This window comes from Garra rufa, chromosome 1, assembly GCF_049309525.1.
Source record: "Garra rufa chromosome 1, GarRuf1.0, whole genome shotgun sequence".
Classification (NCBI taxonomy): Eukaryota; Metazoa; Chordata; class Actinopteri; order Cypriniformes; family Cyprinidae; genus Garra; species Garra rufa.
Window position 1 is genome coordinate 89,886,616 of NC_133361.1, and position 19,306 is coordinate 89,905,921.

Below are 19,306 nucleotides of genomic sequence, written 5' to 3' on the forward strand. Positions count from 1 at the left end.
CCTGGAAACTCACAGTTTCTCCCACAATGTAGTGTCGTCCACCCTTCAGATGAGCTGTGGCCTTTTTCCCTCAGGCGAAGGAGACAAGCAGGCGGACGGGAACAGAGAAGCCCGCTCTGTCGTGTAAGCGCTCTCAGCTATCAAAAGGCACCACGCTGCCCCGTGTGAGGCTCGAACTCACGACCTTCAGATTATGAGACTGACGCGCTGCCTAACTGCGCCAACGAGGCCGGCGGGATGACCGGTCTGAAATGCGAAGCGCTAGCGTGTCGGTGCCTGCCTGCAGGGCGTAGATCCAAAAGCTGCGTTCAGGTCGCAGTCTCCTCTGGAGGTGTGGGTTCGAATCCCACTTTTCCGACAGAACTGTCCTTTGTCCTTTGGCTTCGGATAACAGCTACAGTCTTCAGCGCTTGGCAGAACATGTGGAGCTATATTTGAATCGAATCAACATTTCTTTAGGGATTCAGACCACAAGCTGGGTGTAGCCGCAACGGGTCAGCTCCCACCGTGCAAGCGTGTCAGGATGGCCGAGCGGTCTAAGGCGCTGCGTTCAGGTCGCAGTCTCCCCTGGAGGCGTGGGTTCGAATCCCACTTCTGACAGACTTAAGTTTCGGCTACGGACAACAGCTACGGTCTTCAGCCGCAAGGCTGTAACTTTGCCAACTTTGCCTTGTGTCAGGGCATTAACTTTGCCAAAGCACCACATTTCAGTCGACGTCAGAATTAGTATAAAGTGGCAGTAACGCCGACGGGCGTTCCGTTAAACTTGAGAATTACTCCGTTTTATCGTTTGTGCGTCGTCACTCCTTCCCCGATACCAAGTTGCAGGCACTTTTAAAGAATGCCTTGAAAGACTATGTCAAGTCGTAATAGAATCGAGTCAATATTTCCTTAAGATGAAGGCAACATTGCTTTAAGGTTCACGAAAGCTTGCCTTCCCATTAATAGGGAATTTCATTTCCAATGCCAGCATGATATTACCCTTAAGAAAACCTCACAAGAACACCGCCACATGTTACATGAATACGACAGGGATGGTATTCCTGCATTCATTCAGCATTAGCCCAGCGTGAACACTGAATTTCGATTATATTGCATGTCAAAGGGTGGCCTAGGACTGAATGCAATGTCGCTGGATGGGATTTAGGGAATTTACCTGGAAACTCACAGTTTCTCCCGCAATGTCGTGTCGTCCACCCTTCAGATGAGCTGTGGCCTTTTTCCCTCAGGCGAAGGAGACAAGCAGGCGGACGGGAACAGAGAAGCCCGCTCTGTCGTGTAAGCGCTCTCAGCTATCAAAAGGCACCACGCTGCCCCGTGTGAGGCACGACCTTCAGATTATGAGACTGACGCGCTGCCTAACTGCGCCAACGAGGCCGGCGGGATGACCGGTCTGAAATGCGAAGCGCTAGCGTGTCGGTGCCTGCCTGCAGGGCGTAGATCCAAAAGCTGCGTTCAGGTCGCAGTCTCCTCTGGAGGTGTGGGTTCGAATCCCACTTTTCCGACAGAACTGTCCTTTGTCCTTTGGCTTCGGATAACAGCTACAGTCTTCAGCGCTTGGCAGAACATGTGGAGCTATATTTGAATCGAATCAACATTTCGTTAGGGATTCAGACCACAAGCTGGGTGTAGCCGCAACGGGTCAGCTCCCACCACGCAAGCGTGTCAGGATGGCCGAGCGGTCTAAGGCGCTGCGTTCAGGTCGCAGTCTCCCCTGGAGGCGTGGGTTCGAATCCCACTTCTGACAGACTTAAGTTTCTGCTACGGACAACAGCTACGGTCTTCAGCCGCAAGGCTGTAACTTTGCCAACTTTGCCTTGTGTCAGGGCATTAACTTTGCCAAAGCACCACATTTCAGTCGACGTCAGAATTAGTATAAAGTGGCAGTAACTTCCGTTAAACTTGAGAATTACTCCGTTTTATCGTTTGTGCGACGTCACTCCTTCCCCGATACCAAGTTGCAGGCACTTTTAAAGAATGCCTTGAAAGACTATGTCAAGTCGTAATAGAATCGAGTCAATATTTCCTTAAGATGAAGGCAACATTGCTTTAAGGTTCACGAAAGCTTGCCTTCCCATTAATAGGGAATTTCATTTCCAATGCCAGCATGATATTACCCTTAAGAAAACCTCACAAGAACACCGCCACATGTTACATGAATACGACAGGGATGGTATTCCTGCATTCATTCAGCATTAGCCCAGCGTGAACACTGAATTTCGATTATACTGCATGTCAAAGGGTGGCCTAGGACTGAATGCAATGTCGCTGGATGGTATTTAGGGAATTTACCTGGAAACTCACAGTTTCTCCCGCAATGTAGTGTCGTCCACCCTTCAGATGAGCTGTGGCCTTTTTCCCTCAGGCGAAGGAGACAAGCAGGCGGACGGGAACAGAGAAGCCCGCTCTGTCGTGTAAGCGCTCTCAGCTATCAAAAGGCACCACGCTGCCCCGTGTGAGGCTCGAACTCACGACCTTCAGATTATGAGACTGACGCGCTGCCTAACTGCGCCAACGAGGCCGGCGGGATGACCGGTCTGAAATGCGAAGCGCTAGCGTGTCGGTGCCTGCCTGCAGGGCGTAGATCCAAAAGCTGCGTTCAGGTCGCAGTCTCCTCTGGAGGTGTGGGTTCGAATCCCACTTTTCCGACAGAACTGTCCTTTGTCCTTTGGCTTCGGATAACAGCTACAGTCTTCAGCGCTTGGCAGAACATGTGGAGCTATATTTGAATCGAATCAACATTTCTTTAGGGATTCAGACCACAAGCTGGGTGTAGCCGCAACGGGTCAGCTCTCACCGCGCAAGCGTGTCAGGATGGCCGAGCGGTCTAAGGCGCTGCGTTCAGGTCGCAGTCTCCCCTGGAGGCGTGGGTTCGAATCCCACTTCTGACAGACTTAAGTTTCGGCTACGGACAACAGCTACGGTCTTCAGCCGCAAGGCTGTAACTTTGCCAACTTTGCCTTGTGTCAGGGCATTAACTTTGCCAAAGCACCACATTTCAGTCGACGTCAGAATTAGTATAAAGTGGCAGTAACGCCGACGGGCGTTCCGTTAAACTTGAGAATTACTCCGTTTTATCGTTTGTGCGACGTCACTCCTTCCCCGATACCAAGTTGCAGGCACTTTTAAAGAATGCCTTTATAAGAATTAATGTGTTTTTCATTAATGTGTTTTTCATTAATGTGTTTTTCAGTGCAGTTTCCTTGAGTTAATATTTTGTAGTTTTGTTCTTTGCAGTTTACTTCAGTTAAGAGAAACAGTTCGTTCTGGGAATGTTTTGTCTGTCTGTTTCAGGGTTATCTGTCGTCAGGAAACCAGTTGAGTGCGGCTGCACTATCTTCCTCTCATCCTTATAGTTGCCCTGGATCATCTGTAATTTTCCTTCCCATATGTAGAAGTATTTGCTTAAATGATATGTGAACCCCCGCCTACATGAAGGCTTGTAAGGGTGCTGTATAAAAGATGGGACTGCCCCATCTTTTTTAGTAGATAACAATAAACCAACTTGTATTAGACTTTGGTGTGTTGTTGTCTATCCCATGCGCGCTTGTTGCTGATCCACTCGACAGACCTGAGAAACTGCAGTGACCCAGAAACGAGGTTCTAACAATCTGGTGACCCCTTCGTGATGTCTCTGATCAGGTAAGACAAAGTATAGTTTGACTACCTGATTAGTGACATTACTATTACTGTGTGTCTGTAATTACGTACTTGGGCAAGACAGAGTATAGTCTGACTGTCTAACTGGTAATTACTGTTTAATTGCGTAACTCGGGCAAGACAGAGTATAGTCTGACTGTCTGATTAGCAATTATTGTTTAACTGCGTAGTAAGGTAAGACAGAGTATAGTCTGACTATCTGTACTGACGTAAGGTATACCCTCAGCGAGGCTGGGAAGAGCGCTATAGAAATCAAAATCGAAAACGAAATTAAAAGCAAAAGTGTGAGTCACGAGTTTCGGTCTGTCCCGTGGTGAGGTGAATATCTGTATATCTATCATGGGAGCCACCTATCCTAAACCAAATTCTGGCGAAACACCCAATGATTGGATGAATAGATGTAGTTGGGGTTTTTACACAAATTTATGGGTGAATAATTTAGCGGGTTGGACCGAAGCCAATGGGATGTATCCTACATATCCACGAACGGGTTCTTTTGACCCAAATCATATGGCACAAGCTTTTCGATTGACATATAAAGGCGAAGGTGACCCTGAATGGGACCAAAAATATATGAAAGACGGGTATGATGTTTGGTTAAAAATGCAAACTGTATGGAATGATAAACAGGGTATTTCACTGCCAAAATCTGTCAGGAATGTGGTACCGAAAAAGCCGACAGGAAAAAAAGAGAAAAAATTATTAGCTGAGGCTGAGTCGAAATTACAGAAAACCAAATTAGAAAAAGCAGCTAAACTCGATCCAGAAGTACCGTCTACTTCTTCACTCCCGCCGTGCGCGCCGCCACACTGTCCGGCGCCCGCGCCTAATGTGCCCGCGCCTAACATAACTGCGCGCAGCGCGCCCGCGCTTACTTCCGCAGAGCCTTGCGCGCCCCCACCAGCGCCCGTAAAAAAAACAAATGAAGCTCACTTGTGGATATCAAAACGAAAGGGTCACGTAGAGGTAACTCCGCCGTCTGTCTCAACTTTGAAAGATATTTTGAGCATGTTGCCTGAAGTGGACAAACCTTTACACTTCGTGGACATGTTAATAAAATTATCGCGACACAGTCATTTTACCGGCGCTGATTATAAGTTCATAATCATGTCCAAAATGGGTAATAAATACGACGAGACGCGTTTACTCGATACAGTTACCTGCTTAGCTGCAGCGAATGATGAGCTCCAGGCAAATCCCCTCTTTTCTCCCCAGGGGGAGGACGAGGATGAGTGGGAGGGTAGAGCAAAACCTGCATCTTATAAAAAAGATGGGGAAAGTTATTTTTACTGGCGAGACAACCCTAACGCTATATCTACTCTTCAGAAGCAGCTTACTAAATTTCTGATAGGTGAAAGACATGCCAATAGGGACCTTTCACATGTAACTAACTGTAAACAGGAAAAGAAAGAACCAGTGCCTGTTTTCTTTAAAAGATTTAAAGATGCTTGGATTCACTTAGGCGGGTTTGAATTAGATGACCAGGTGCCAGATTGCCTCTTTGTCTCCACTTTCCTTAATAATTGTGCACCCGAAGTGCAGCCTTTGCTGAAATTGCAGTTAACCGACCGATCACGATTGACTGTGGAGGATGTAGGAAAAAAGATTAGAACAATGGCTGGTGATGGGTTATTTGATCTGCCTAAAACAGCGAACCCTGCCTTCCTGCATCACGCAGGGGGTGGAGCCCGCACATCAGGGAATTCAGGGCAAGTTCAACGTAGAAAGGGGAACTGCCATTATTGTGGGAGGGAGGGGCATTGGTTTGTAGACTGCAGGAAAAGACAGGCTGATGAGAGGAAGGGTAAATACCACCCACAGCAGCAGCAGCAGCCACAGCAGCCACAGCATCAGGGAAATCACTCTTTGCCCGCACTGCCTCCTCCCCCTCCCCCTCCACCTACACATCCCTATTACACTCAATAGGGTTGCCCACAGAATCACGCCCCCAACGCCACACTTTTGTCTATAACCATAGACTCCCCCAATGGGGAGGAGCCTGCTACTCTAATGATTAACATGTTAGGGCAGGATTTCCCTTTTCTCATTGATTCAGGGGCTACTATGTCATCGGTGGGTGGGGGCTACGAGGGGCCACTCTCTAACCAGAGTGTTGATTCTGTAGGGATTGATGGGTCTCCTTTCTTGACACCGCTAACGCCGCCATTAGAATTGAAGGTAGGCTCTCACAGACTAAATCACAGATTTGTATATATGGCATCGTGCTCTTATAATTTAATGGGAAGGGATTTGATGGCTGCCCTGGGGGTGGAGATGAAGTTTAAAAATGGTAAACTTGTAGTGCACACCTCGGACGACGTGTGTAATGAAATAGGTGCCCTGAATGGCCTACAGGTGTCACTGTTGTCCACTTGTAAAATAACCTCACCCCAACCTGACTTTTCTGAATTACCAGACAGTCTGTGGGCAGCCCACAAGGATGATGTAGGCAGTGTCTCCTGTTCCCCGTACTGCGCTACAGTTAAGCATAGTGACCCTATATACATTAAACAATATCCGCTATCAGAGGATAAGGCTAGGGGTATTGATGTTATAGTGTCATCGCTAGTGAAGCAAGGGGTAATAAAACGCATCACTAGTCCCTATAACACACCAGTGAATCCTGTCCCCAAGCCAAATGGCACTTGGAGATTCACTCAAGATTTAAGGAGAATTAATGAATTGGTGGTACCAATGGCCCCTTTGGTCCCTGATGTAACATCTGTTCTCATGGCTATTGATTGTAACCATGGTCATTTCTCAGTGGTTGATCTCTGTTCTGCTTTTTTCAGCATTCCTGTGGAACCAGATACACAGCCCTTATTCGCATTCACTCACAGGGGTCAACAATATACTTGGACACGCCTCCCACAAGGGTATGTTGATAGTCCCGCCTACTTTAGCATGGTGGTCAAAGACTGCTTGTCCACTTTGAGTCTGCCTGAAGGGGCAGCACTTCATCAGTACGCTGATGACCTTATGATAACAGCTGTGACGGCGGAAGTCTGCATAGAAAGTACGCTAGCACTGTTACAGCATCTCAGTGAGCACGGCTTTAAGGTCTCTAAGAGTAAGTTACAATTCTGTCAACCATCCGTGACCTATTTAGGCCATTGCCTAACCAAAGGTCAGCGCACCCTCACTGCTGACAGACTTCAAGCAGTAAGGAATCACCCACAACCGCGCACTAAGCAGCAAATGCTGGCTTTTCTGGGACTGGTTAATTACTGCAGACAGTGGATTCCCGACTGTTCTCACTTTGATAAAGTATTGAGGTCCTGTTATGACAATAAAACCCCTGCATCGTCGCCTATAATCTGGACAGATGAGGCTAAACAGGCATTTAAGCAGCTAAAAGGGGCCCTATGTTCCAGCCCCTCATTAGGCCTGCCCAATTACAAGTTACCTTTCCACTTGTTTGCTTACAATGGCCCTGATACTGCATGTGCAGTATTAGCACAGGAACATGGAGGGGGAATGAGACCTGTGGCTTTCCTTTCAAAAACCTTGGACAACATCATCAGGGGTCTACCACGTTGCCTACAGGCGGTAGCAGCATGCGCACTGATGGTGCAAGATGCTGAAAAGATTGTGTTGTCACACCCCTTAACATTACACACTTGTCATCAGGTAAAGCACACCATACAGAATTTGAACACACAACATATGTCAGTACAGCGTAGGACGGGGTATGAACATGTGCTAACTGCTACAACTAACCTCAGTATTAAGAGCTCAATAGGCATGAGTCATGTTGCTATGACATTGCATCACCTTCTAGCAACAGCCCCAACTATAGATTATGCCACCATGGAAACCCATGATTGTCTAGCAGAGATCACACATACATGTGCTCTCCGTTCTGACTTGGAAGAGACCCCCTTAGATGGGGGTGACATGGTTTTTGTGGATGGCTCGTGCTCAAAACCACAAGATGGTGTCTTCCTATGTGGCTATGCTGTATGTCAACTACCTGACGTGGTGTTGGAAGCACACAGCCTTCCTTTTCGCTCAGCACAAGCTGCAGAACTGTATGCTCTAACCAGAGCCTGTCAGATGTTTGCTGACAAAGATGTGACTATTTATACTGACTCACGATACGCTTTCGGAGTAGTACATGACTTTGCTCAAATATGGCGAGCCAGGGGATTTGTGGGGGCGGATGGAAAGCCAATTTCACATCAAAATTTAGTTGAGTCATTGATCGAAGCCTCATGTCTCCCAAGGAGAATAGCCATAGTAAAAACAAAGGGACACTCGAATTTATATACAGATGAGGCTAAGGGTAACTCACTGGCTGACCTAAATGCAAAAAAAGCGGCCCAAGAGGGGCCTCAAAGCCCCCATGTTAATGTAGCTCTAGTGTCAACCTCAAAAATGACGTCATCACTAATTCCAGATGTTGACCTTATCGCTGTCCAGAAAGCAGCAAGGGAATCTGACCGTCAATTCTGGTCAGTTTTTTCTGCGTCTCAGGGACCTGATGACCTCTGGCATGACAAAGATGGTCGACTGTGTTTACCTACGTCTGTTTTACCGTTTCTCGTCCGCGAATTTCATGGTATCACTCATCGCGGCCGAAGAGGGGTACTAGATACAATGCGAGGTCTATTTTGCGTCGACCAATTACCGCAAACGGTTAATGACATTCTTGACAGATGTTTAACTTGCGCTAAAAATAATATAAGCAAACCTCCAGCAAAACATCAACACCTGCCGAGGCCTAACCAACCGTTTACTGAGTGGCAGGTTGATTTTACACACATGCCCAAGAGGGGACCTTTTAAATACCTCTTGGTGCTTGTGGACAAATTTTCAAAGTGGGTAGAAGCTTTTCCATGTGCGAAGGAAAATGCAAATGTTGTAGTGCAGTTTTTAACCAAAGAAATCATACCCAGATATGGTATCCCGGTCTCGATAGATTCCGATAAGGGCACACCTTTCACATCAAAAGTAACGCAGCAATTGGCGAAAGAGTTACAAATTGATTGGCGACTACATATACCCTTCCATCCTCAAAGCTCAGCTTTCGTTGAGAGGAAGAATAGGACCATTAAACAAAAAATAAGAAAAGCAATGATCAGTATGAATACATCCGATTGGACAAGGGTCCTTCCAATTGTCTTAGCAGACCTAAGAATGATGCCTCAGCCAAATTTGGACAACTTATCACCCTATGAGGTGGTGATGGGACGACCTTTCCCCATCCCTTGGCGCCACGGAATGGTAGGGATAGGTGTGGTGTTAACTGATCATATGTCTGAGTACTCTGTAGGCCTAATAGAAAAATTAACTGAGTTCTGGGAAAGGGTTAACATGAAACACCCTGAGATCCCTAAAGCTAACTCACACCCCTTTGAAGTGGGCAATCAAGTATTGATAAAGAAACTAAAAACCGGGGGCCTCAATGACTCTCGGTATGATGGGCCTACAGAGATACTAGCTGTGACCAGAACTGCTGTTTTAACTGATCTTTTTCCACAGTGGATTCATGCAACCAGAGTGAAACCCTTGAAATGAAGAACAATGTATTACAAGTACTAACTGTTTTTGTTTTCCAGAGCAATAATGTGTATTGTCCTAGCTGGACTCATGGTACCCAACGCTTCAAAGGAGGAGGCCAAAAGAAACCTCTTCTGGCAGTATGCAAACTGGACAGCACGTCAACTGACCAATGAATCATGTGTGGTGTGTCAAGAATTATTCCGCACCATAATAACTGTATCCTTGAAACCATTTGTCTATAACTGTGAACCCCCCAATTTTACTGTGTTCTGTACATATTATGCAGGGAAAATGTATGTATGGTCTCCTAGGTGTGTAAAAAGGGTAACGACACCCTATACTGATGAAACTAAACGGTGTAATTACTGTTGTATGAATGAAACGTGCAAGAAAGAAGGTAGTGCATCAAGTAAAAATGAAACTGAAACTGTTGATGTAAAAGTTAGCCTGGTGTTACCAGAAGGTTTTATGTTTCCTTATTGTTTTAATGGGACATCAGGTGAAAGCGTGACAGGTATAAGTGCTACAAATTGTAAACAAATAATAAACCAAGGGCAGGGTATAGACAGGTGGCTGCAAAGCTACTGTCCAAGGTTCGAGAGGGGCTCATGTGAGAAGAACACCGCAGCATGTGCTAAGGGAAATAATACTGCTTGTTACACCTCTAGGAACACTGCCTGCATTGAATTGCTCACGCTCTGTGAAGATCCCTGGCCAGCGAAAGGTGCAGTGCTGGCTGATGACTGGTACTGTGGTGAGGACACTGTAAACAACACGTACAGGATGAGCTGGACAGGCCTCTGTGCACCAGTGCAGCTGCAACATCGTGTGACTGTTATGCATACACAACGTGATTTGTCTTTCAGGAGCAAACGATCAGTGGACAACGAGGACGTCCCTGATGAACATCAGATGAGGTCACACTGGACTCGGTTCTGGAAGTCTATGGTACCTCAGTTCGGCGTTTCTGACCTACTGAGACAACAGAACATCATGCATTATCGACTGGCATCCTTTGTTAACAGCACCACAGCTGCACTGGTAGGGGTACAAAGCGAGCTGCGTGCACTGAGACAGGTGGTCGTGCAAAACAGGTTGGCCCTGGACATGCTTCTTGCCCAGCAGGGAGGGGTTTGTTCTGTTGTAGGTGACAAATGCTGCACATACATACCTGCAAATGATGAGCCCGAGGGATCAATTGGCACTGCTGTAGCTACTATGAAGCAGATCTCATCCCAGATATATGAGGATGAGCTAAAGTCTAGAACTAACAATTGGAATTGGGGTATTCTCTCTAGCCTATTTGGCACGTTTGCACCTTATGTCTCAATGATAATACCGGTATTACTTATTTTGTTTCTATTGTGTATTTTTGGTCCATGCATTGTGAAATGTTTCACACAACGTATGTATACTATGGTCTCTGCTATCTCTGCAGGATATCGCCCACTGCCACAGAAGGATAGAGAAGAATCCAGACTCTAGAGGAGAGTCTGGAAGAGGGGATTATAAGAATTAATGTGTTTTTCATTAATGTGTTTTTCATTAATGTGTTTTTCAGTGCAGTTTCCTTGAGTTAATATTTTGTAGTTTTGTTCTTTGCAGTTTACTTCAGTTAAGAGAAACAGTTCGTTCTGGGAATGTTTTGTCTGTCTGTTTCAGGGTTATCTGTCGTCAGGAAACCAGTTGAGTGCGGCTGCACTATCTTCCTCTCATCCTTATAGTTGCCCTGGATCATCTGTAATTTTCCTTCCCATATGTAGAAGTATTTGCTTAAATGATATGTGAACCCCCGCCTACATGAAGGCTTGTAAGGGTGCTGTATAAAAGATGGGACTGCCCCATCTTTTTTAGTAGATAACAATAAACCAACTTGTATTAGACTTTGGTGTGTTGTTGTCTATCCCAAGTGCACTTGTTGCTGATCCACTCGACAGACCTGAGAAACTGCAGTGACCCAGAAACGAGGTTCTAACAGCCTTGAAAGACTATGTCAAGTCGTAATAGAATCGAGTCAATATTTCCTTAAGATGAAGGCAACATTGCTTTAAGGTTCACGAAAGCTTGCCTTCCCATTAATAGGGAATTTCATTTCCAATGCCAGCATGATATTACCCTTAAGAAAACCTCACAAGAACACCGCCACATGTTACATGAATACGACAGGGATGGTATTCCTGCATTCATTCAGCATTAGCCCAGCGTGAACACTGAATTTCGATTATATTGCATGTCAAAGGGTGGCCTAGGACTGAATGCAATGTCGCTGGATGGGATTTAGGGAATTTACCTGGAAACTCACAGTTTCTCCCGCAATGTCGTGTCGTCCACCCTTCAGATGAGCTGTGGCCTTTTTCCCTCAGGCGAAGGAGACAAGCAGGCGGACGGGAACAGAGAAGCCCGCTCTGTCGTGTAAGCGCTCTCAGCTATCAAAAGGCACCACGCTGCCCCGTGTGAGGCACGACCTTCAGATTATGAGACTGACGCGCTGCCTAACTGCGCCAACGAGGCCGGCGGGATGACCGGTCTGAAATGCGAAGCGCTAGCGTGTCGGTGCCTGCCTGCAGGGCGTAGATCCAAAAGCTGCGTTCAGGTCGCAGTCTCCTCTGGAGGTGTGGGTTCGAATCCCACTTTTCCGACAGAACTGTCCTTTGTCCTTTGGCTTCGGATAACAGCTACAGTCTTCAGCGCTTGGCAGAACATGTGGAGCTATATTTGAATCGAATCAACATTTCGTTAGGGATTCAGACCACAAGCTGGGTGTAGCCGCAACGGGTCAGATCCCACCACGCAAGCGTGACAGGATGGCCGAGCGGTCTAAGGCGCTGCGTTCAGGTCGCAGTCTCCCCTGGAGGCGTGGGTTCGAATCCCACTTCTGACAGACTTAAGTTTCTGCTACGGACAACAGCTACGGTCTTCAGCCGCAAGGCTGTAACTTTGCCAACTTTGCCTTGTGTCAGGGCATTAACTTTGCCAAAGCACCACATTTCAGTCGACGTCAGAATTAGTATAAAGTGGCAGTAACTTCCGTTAAACTTGAGAATTACTCCGTTTTATCGTTTGTGCGACGTCACTCCTTCCCCGATACCAAGTTGCAGGCACTTTTAAAGAATGCCTTGAAAGACTATGTCAAGTCGTAATAGAATCGAGTCAATATTTCCTTAAGATGAAGGCAACATTGCTTTAAGGTTCACGAAAGCTTGCCTTCCCATTAATAGGGAATTTCATTTCCAATGCCAGCATGATATTACCCTTAAGAAAACCTCACAAGAACACCGCCACATGTTACATGAATACGACAGGGATGGTATTCCTGCATTCATTCAGCATTAGCCCAGCGTGAACACTGAATTTCGATTATACTGCATGTCAAAGGGTGGCCTAGGACTGAATGCAATGTCGCTGGATGGTATTTAGGGAATTTACCTGGAAACTCACAGTTTCTCCCGCAATGTAGTGTCGTCCACCCTTCAGATGAGCTGTGGCCTTTTTCCCTCAGGCGAAGGAGACAAGCAGGCGGACGGGAACAGAGAAGCCCGCTCTGTCGTGTAAGCGCTCTCAGCTATCAAAAGGCACCACGCTGCCCCGTGTGAGGCTCGAACTCACGACCTTCAGATTATGAGACTGACGCGCTGCCTAACTGCGCCAACGAGGCCGGCGGGATGACCGGTCTGAAATGCGAAGCGCTAGCGTGTCGGTGCCTGCCTGCAGGGCGTAGATCCAAAAGCTGCGTTCAGGTCGCAGTCTCCTCTGGAGGTGTGGGTTCGAATCCCACTTTTCCGACAGAACTGTCCTTTGTCCTTTGGCTTCGGATAACAGCTACAGTCTTCAGCGCTTGGCAGAACATGTGGAGCTATATTTGAATCGAATCAACATTTCGTTAGAGATTCAGACCACAAGCTGGGTGTAGCCGCAACGGGTCAGCTCCCACCGCGCAAGCGTGTCAGGATGGCCGAGCGGTCTAAGGCGCTGCGTTCAGGTCGCAGTCTCCCCTGGAGGCGTGGGTTCGAATCCCACTTCTGACAGACTTAAGTTTCGGCTACGGACAACAGCTACGGTCTTCAGCCGCAAGGCTGTAACTTTGCCTTGTGTCAGGGCATTAACTTTGCCAAAGCACCACATTTCAGTCGACGTCAGAATTAGTATAAAGTGGCAGTAACGCCGACGGGCGTTCCGTTAAACTTGAGAATTACTCCGTTTTATCGTTTGTGCGACGTCACTCCTTCCCCGATACCAAGTTGCAGGCACTTTTAAAGAATGCCTTGAAAGACTATGTCAAGTCGTAATAGAATCGAGTCAATATTTCCTTAAGATGAAGGCAACATTGCTTTAACCCTCTGGGGACTGAGTGTGTTTTTGGGCCCTGAAGAAGTTTTGACATGCCCTGACATTTGTGCTTTTTTCAGTATCTTAAAAACATATGAATGGCCCAACTCTGATTATATTGTAATCAGCACAATTTGGGCTACAATAATATGTAAGCAACATGAATGTACATGTTTGTGTTTTTGAGAAAACAACGTTTATGCGTGCTTAGTGAAAAACAAAATTTTTTAAGTCACTGAAATAAAGTCATGAAACACATACAGAATATTTGTTCACAAGACTTTGAGAACTGGATGTGTTAGGCTAGAGTTTTTTCTATCAAATGATGTGAAAATCATCTCGTTCACTTGTTTACACAAAACAGTATATTGATTTAAATTTTTGAAGACACTTTTTGTTTAGAATGGCTGTATGCAAGTAGGCGTGAATGATCATGAATAATGCTGTGATTCACACCTGAGAAGACAAAGACCTGCATAATGAGCCGCATAATTAGTTATTCAGTCAGATGACTGAGAGGAACAAAGGAATGAATGAAGGATGAATATAAGGACAAAATATGTTTGTAGCTTATTTTGAATAGATTTATTTATCAAGAAAAATAACTTGAGATTCACTTGTGAACTTCTTTAACATCTGAAGATGGTACAGTGCTCTCAGGAAAACAGTTTGAGGAGACTCAAGTAAATGTCAGCAGGATTCATGTGTTGAGCAGGTTTCCAATCACTAAAAACAACAAAACAAAACATCTTAACAAAACATGTTAACATCAGCAGCATCATACTATTTATTTATATATATATATATTATGATTTTGTAGTCATAGACCCACGCATTTTGTACAAACGTAAAAAGGACATTTTATATCTGAGAAACTAATAAAAATTGTTTATCGTGTTAAACATCCATTCGAGAACACAGTATTAATACATATTGTCAAAACATACACTAAGTGAAAACCCTCATATTACATCCTACTGTTGTAAGATACATTAATAACTAAATAAATAATTATGATCTTATAGTCAAACATAAGCATGCTTTGTGTGTATTATAGAATACAAAGAAACTAGGCTATATTATAACTGTTAAGCTTAAATGTGAACACTATAACCTTTGTATTGCATCATTCTTTTGTAACGATCAGCCTTATCGGTAGATGTTACCGTGATTTAAAAGGGGTCAGATTAGGCTGTGTGAGATAAAATAAGTGTTTTAAAAAGATGAGACAACGACAAAAGTAAAGTGCATAAATAAATGTATTTACAATATTCACAAGGAACTAAAACAACACAGTAAAACCAGAATAACTTAGGCTGTTAAAAGCAGACTGTCCATTCAAATCACACCCTAAAACAGTCCTTAAGAATCCTAGTTGGTTGAAAGCTCCAAGTAAAAAGTGTCCACCGGTGTATATACAATCCAAAGAAGTGTTGTCCAATAAAAGTGATGCTGGAATGGTAAGTCCTTAAAAGAAACTCCACAATCCAGTGTTTGGTCAATGACCCTGATTGTTTGACATGCTGCCTCCTTTATACTGTTTTGTTCCTGATTCCTGTCATGTGACTGATCACATGACAGGCAGACCCAGACTCATTTAAAGACATACACACATTAAAATGGTTAAGAGGAATAAAATGGCTAAGACAACATGAAAACCTATTAAAACTCAAATATACATAAAATCATAATATATCGAGCAGGTTAAAACATGTGTCCTGTGTGACAGTGTCACATAGTCCCCCCCCTTAGCCTACGGCTCATGGGGAAGAGGCTAGTCCCGTATATGTCCTGTCAGCCATTGTCCATGTAGTGGGTATCCTCTAAAATGTGTGGCTTAAAATGTCTTTGTAAAAAGTTGGATAAAACTAGGCCCTCCCACACAGGCACTAGTCTGCCGGAGGAATCTAAGCAAACACTAGAGAGAGGTGGAATCTGATACCAGCCTGGGCGTCCTAGGGTAGGTGGCGCCGCTCCTCCCAGGATACTGTTGCACCCAGCCACGCTGGTCCGCCAGCCCCCCTGGCGTTTCCTCCTGTCCGGCTTGCGGGTCTCTTTAATGGATGATGAAGGTGCTGATGAACGGGGTTGAGGTGGATGAGGTGGGTTCTTGGTAGGGTTGATGACGGCACAGTCCTTGGCCTCCACACCACACGACTTGCAGCTCTCGATGAATGTCCAGACGTCGCTGCGGACCGAAGGCCACCAGGCAACTCCCAGGATCAGCAGAAGGGTCTTTAGACGTCCATGGTGTTTCTCTGCTGTCCTCTGGTGAAAGTGCTGTACCGTTAGCTGGACCAGGGCCTGGGGGATGACTAGCTGAATCTTGTAGATGCCGTCCCCCTTCTGGATCCGCCGATACAGCAAGCCCTGGTGGTCGAGAACTTCAATCCCGTTGGTCGGTGGAGTGGATGGAGAGATGGAAAGTCCCTGGAGAGTGTCGTCATCACCCTGCGTGCTGCTGAGTTGCTCTCTGGAGAAGGGGAGGATGGAGAAGATGGTGTCGAAGTCTGGCCCGGTTGGAGTGGTGGCACAGGACTCTCCATCAGTGGCTCTGTTGATGATCTTTGCAGTAGCTGAGGTGCTGGGATGGTTAGCCGGAGGAAAGCCAGGGGTTGACGTGGGAGGCACTGGGCTGGTCGTCGCAGTGCGAGGAGAGATGGCGACTTCTGGATGCTTTTGTTGCTCCAGTTGTTTCGCCCATTTCTTGTCTCTCCTCTTAAAACATTCGAAGACCTCTCTCTCTAGTGTCGCCACGGCATCCTTAATAGATTCCTCCATTTTGGCAAACTTAAAATCCACAGAGTCTCTAAAACACACTTCACGGTTAATATTACTTTCAACAGAGTCTTTAAAATCCTTCTCCAATTTTAAAACAATGTTTTTAAGAGCAACCACCTCAGCGCGAAGCTGTACACACTCACAGTGATGTAAAATCCGTTCATCATTAAAAACAGCAGATGTATTAAAAGAAGCAGCATTAACGTGGTTTGTCGTCATCTTAAAACACTCTTGTCAACACAGCTTTTAAAATCTTTTAACGTTCCCCGTACGGGCCACCATATGTAACGATCAGCCTTATCGGTAGATGTTACCGTGATTTAAAAGGGGTCAGATTAGGCTGTGTGAGATAAAATAAGTGTTTTAAAAAGATGAGACAACGACAAAAGTAAAGTGCATAAATAAATGTATTTACAATATTCACAAGGAACTAAAACAACACAGTAAAACCAGAATAACTTAGGCTGTTAAAAGCAGACTGTCCATTCAAATCACACCCTAAAACAGTCCTTAAGAATCCTAGTTGGTTGAAAGCTCCAAGTAAAAAGTGTCCACCGGTGTATATACAATCCAAAGAAGTGTTGTCCAATAAAAGTGATGCTGGAATGGTAAGTCCTTAAAAGAAACTCCACAATCCAGTGTTTGGTCAATGACCCTGATTGTTTGACATGCTGCCTCCTTTATACTGTTTTGTTCCTGATTCCTGTCATGTGACTGATCACATGACAGGCAGACCCAGACTCATTTAAAGACATACACACATTAAAATGGTTAAGAGGAATAAAATGGCTAAGACAACATGAAAACCTATTAAAACTCAAATATACATAAAATCATAATATATCGAGCAGGTTAAAACATGTGTCCTGTGTGACAGTGTCACACTTTATTGAATAGACTATTAAAACATACTGGCATCGTGAGTCATTTAGATGCAGTGAAATGAAACATACTTTATAATGTTTCACTTGCTGTAGTCAGGAATTATAGTTGGCAAAAAGTCTTAACTGGTAAAATGTTTGCACATTCTGTCACAGTAATAACTAACAAGTAGGCTAATAAGAGAGAAAAAAAACTTACTCATGTCTTCTGAAGTACGTTTTATTCCTGACAGAGTCTTCTTCCAGAAATTACTAACTTGAACGAAGTTTCTCCTTTGTTTACCGTGATGTGGGCGTCTACTTTTGGCGCGGCGCCCTCACGTGGACGATTTGAATATGAATAGCGAACAGCTCGTGGGCGTGATCTAATTATAAAATAATGAAGCAGACCGGAGAGACTGGACATCGTGTTGGTTTCATATTGATTATTTTATCACAGGATATTTGTTTTCGGTAAAACTTACTTCGTTTAAAAGTATACATATCAAGCTTTGTCTAGACATATTGCTCATGTCTCTGTGTTGTATATTGGCTGAGTTATAGTATATTTTACTGACGCGTTTCTGAATGAAGATCACGGAGATCAACGCTGCAGACAGCACACCCTTTTTGTTTTCTTTATTTTGCAAAATCACAATGTTTTTTGATTTTGTGAGTATATACAAATAAAAGTAGACCCTTTACAGATTCGATTGATGTACTGCTTTTATCTGTACAATCAGAAATGACAAAGTAATTAAAGTTCCTTTTGGGAAACTGCCTCAAAACGCCCCAGGGCGTTTTTCGTCCCCAGGGGGTTAAGGTTCACGAAAGCTTGCCTTCCCATTAATAGGGAATTTCATTTCCAATGCCAGCATGATATTACCCTTAAGAAAACCTCACAAGAACACCGCCACATGTTACATGAATACGACAGGGATGGTATTCCTGCATTCATTCAGCATTAGCCCAGCGTGAACACTGAATTTCGATTATATTGCATGTCAAAGGGTGGCCTAGGACTGAATGCAATGTCGCTGGATGGGATTTAGGGAATTTACCTGGAAACTCACAGTTTCTCCCGCAATGTCGTGTCGTCCACCCTTCAGATGAGCTGTGGCCTTTTTCCCTCAGGCGAAGGAGACAAGCAGGCGGACGGGAACAGAGAAGCCCGCTCTGTCGTGTAAGCGCTCTCAGCTATCAAAAGGCACCACGCTGCCCCGTGTGAGGCACGACCTTCAGATTATGAGACTGACGCGCTGCCTAACTGCGCCAACGAGGCCGGCGGGATGACCGGTCTGAAATGCGAAGCGCTAGCGTGTCGGTGCCTGCCTGCAGGGCGTAGATCCAAAAGCTGCGTTCAGGTCGCAGTCTCCTCTGGAGGTGTGGGTTCGAATCCCACTTTTCCGACAGAACTGTCCTTTGTCCTTTGGCTTCGGATAGCAGCTACAGTCTTCAGCGCTTGGCAGAACATGTGGAGCTATATTTGAATCGAATCAACATTTCGTTAGGGATTCAGACCACAAGCTGGGTGTAGCCGCAACGGGTCAGCTCCCACCACGCAAGCGTGTCAGGATGGCCGAGCGGTCTAAGGCGCTGCGTTCAGGTCGCAGTCTCCCCTGGAGGCATGGGTTCGAATCCCACTTCTGACAGACTTAAGTTTCGGCTACGGACAACAGCTACGGTCTTCAGCCGCAAGGCTGTAACTTTGCCTTGTGTCAGGGCATTAACTTTGCCAAAGCACCACATTTCAGTCGACGTCAGAATTAGTATAAAGTGGCAGTAACTTCCGTTAAACTTGAGAATTACTCCGTTTTATCGTTTGTGCGACGTCACTCCTTCCCCGATACCAAGTTGCAGGCACTTTTAAAGAATGCCTTGAAAGACTATGTCAAGTCGTAATAGAATCGAGTCAATATTTCCTTAAGATGAAGGCAACATTGCTTTAAGGTTCACGAAAGCTTGCCTTCCCATTAATAGGGAATTTCATTTCCAATGCCAGCATGATATTACCCTTAAGAAAACCTCACAAGAACACCGCCACATGTTACATGAATACGACAGGGATGGTATTCCTGCATTCATTCAGCATTAGCCCAGCGTGAACACTGAATTTCGATTATATTGCATGTCAAAGGGTGGCCTAGGACTGAATGCAATGTCGCTGGATGGTA

General features: G+C 45.4%; 1 protein-coding gene and 9 non-coding genes across 10 annotated transcripts in view; 6 read left to right on the forward strand and 4 right to left on the reverse strand.

Annotated features, from left to right (window-relative positions):
• LOC141321784 (uncharacterized) overlaps positions 1-19,306 on the reverse strand; it is a 239,803-nt gene that overhangs the window by 29,139 nt on the left and 191,358 nt on the right. The window contains exon 3 of the mRNA XM_073833394.1: positions 10,568-10,586. Coding sequence (XP_073689495.1) covers positions 10,568-10,586 — 19 coding nt within the window. The remainder of the gene's footprint in view (positions 1-10,567; positions 10,587-19,306) is intronic.
• On the reverse strand, positions 157-230 carry trnam-cau (transfer RNA methionine (anticodon CAU)). The gene has a single exon. It is a non-coding gene; the product is annotated as a tRNA-Met (tRNA).
• Positions 518-600, forward strand: trnal-cag (transfer RNA leucine (anticodon CAG)). Its single transcript has one exon. It is a non-coding gene; the product is annotated as a tRNA-Leu (tRNA).
• trnal-cag (transfer RNA leucine (anticodon CAG)) lies at positions 1,665-1,747 on the forward strand. Its single transcript has one exon. It is a non-coding gene; the product is annotated as a tRNA-Leu (tRNA).
• trnam-cau (transfer RNA methionine (anticodon CAU)) lies at positions 2,448-2,521 on the reverse strand. The gene has a single exon. It is a non-coding gene; the product is annotated as a tRNA-Met (tRNA).
• Positions 2,809-2,891, forward strand: trnal-cag (transfer RNA leucine (anticodon CAG)). The gene has a single exon. It is a non-coding gene; the product is annotated as a tRNA-Leu (tRNA).
• Positions 11,964-12,046, forward strand: trnal-cag (transfer RNA leucine (anticodon CAG)). The gene has a single exon. It is a non-coding gene; the product is annotated as a tRNA-Leu (tRNA).
• Positions 12,747-12,820, reverse strand: trnam-cau (transfer RNA methionine (anticodon CAU)). Its single transcript has one exon. It is a non-coding gene; the product is annotated as a tRNA-Met (tRNA).
• On the forward strand, positions 13,108-13,190 carry trnal-cag (transfer RNA leucine (anticodon CAG)). Its single transcript has one exon. It is a non-coding gene; the product is annotated as a tRNA-Leu (tRNA).
• Positions 18,702-18,784, forward strand: trnal-cag (transfer RNA leucine (anticodon CAG)). The gene has a single exon. It is a non-coding gene; the product is annotated as a tRNA-Leu (tRNA).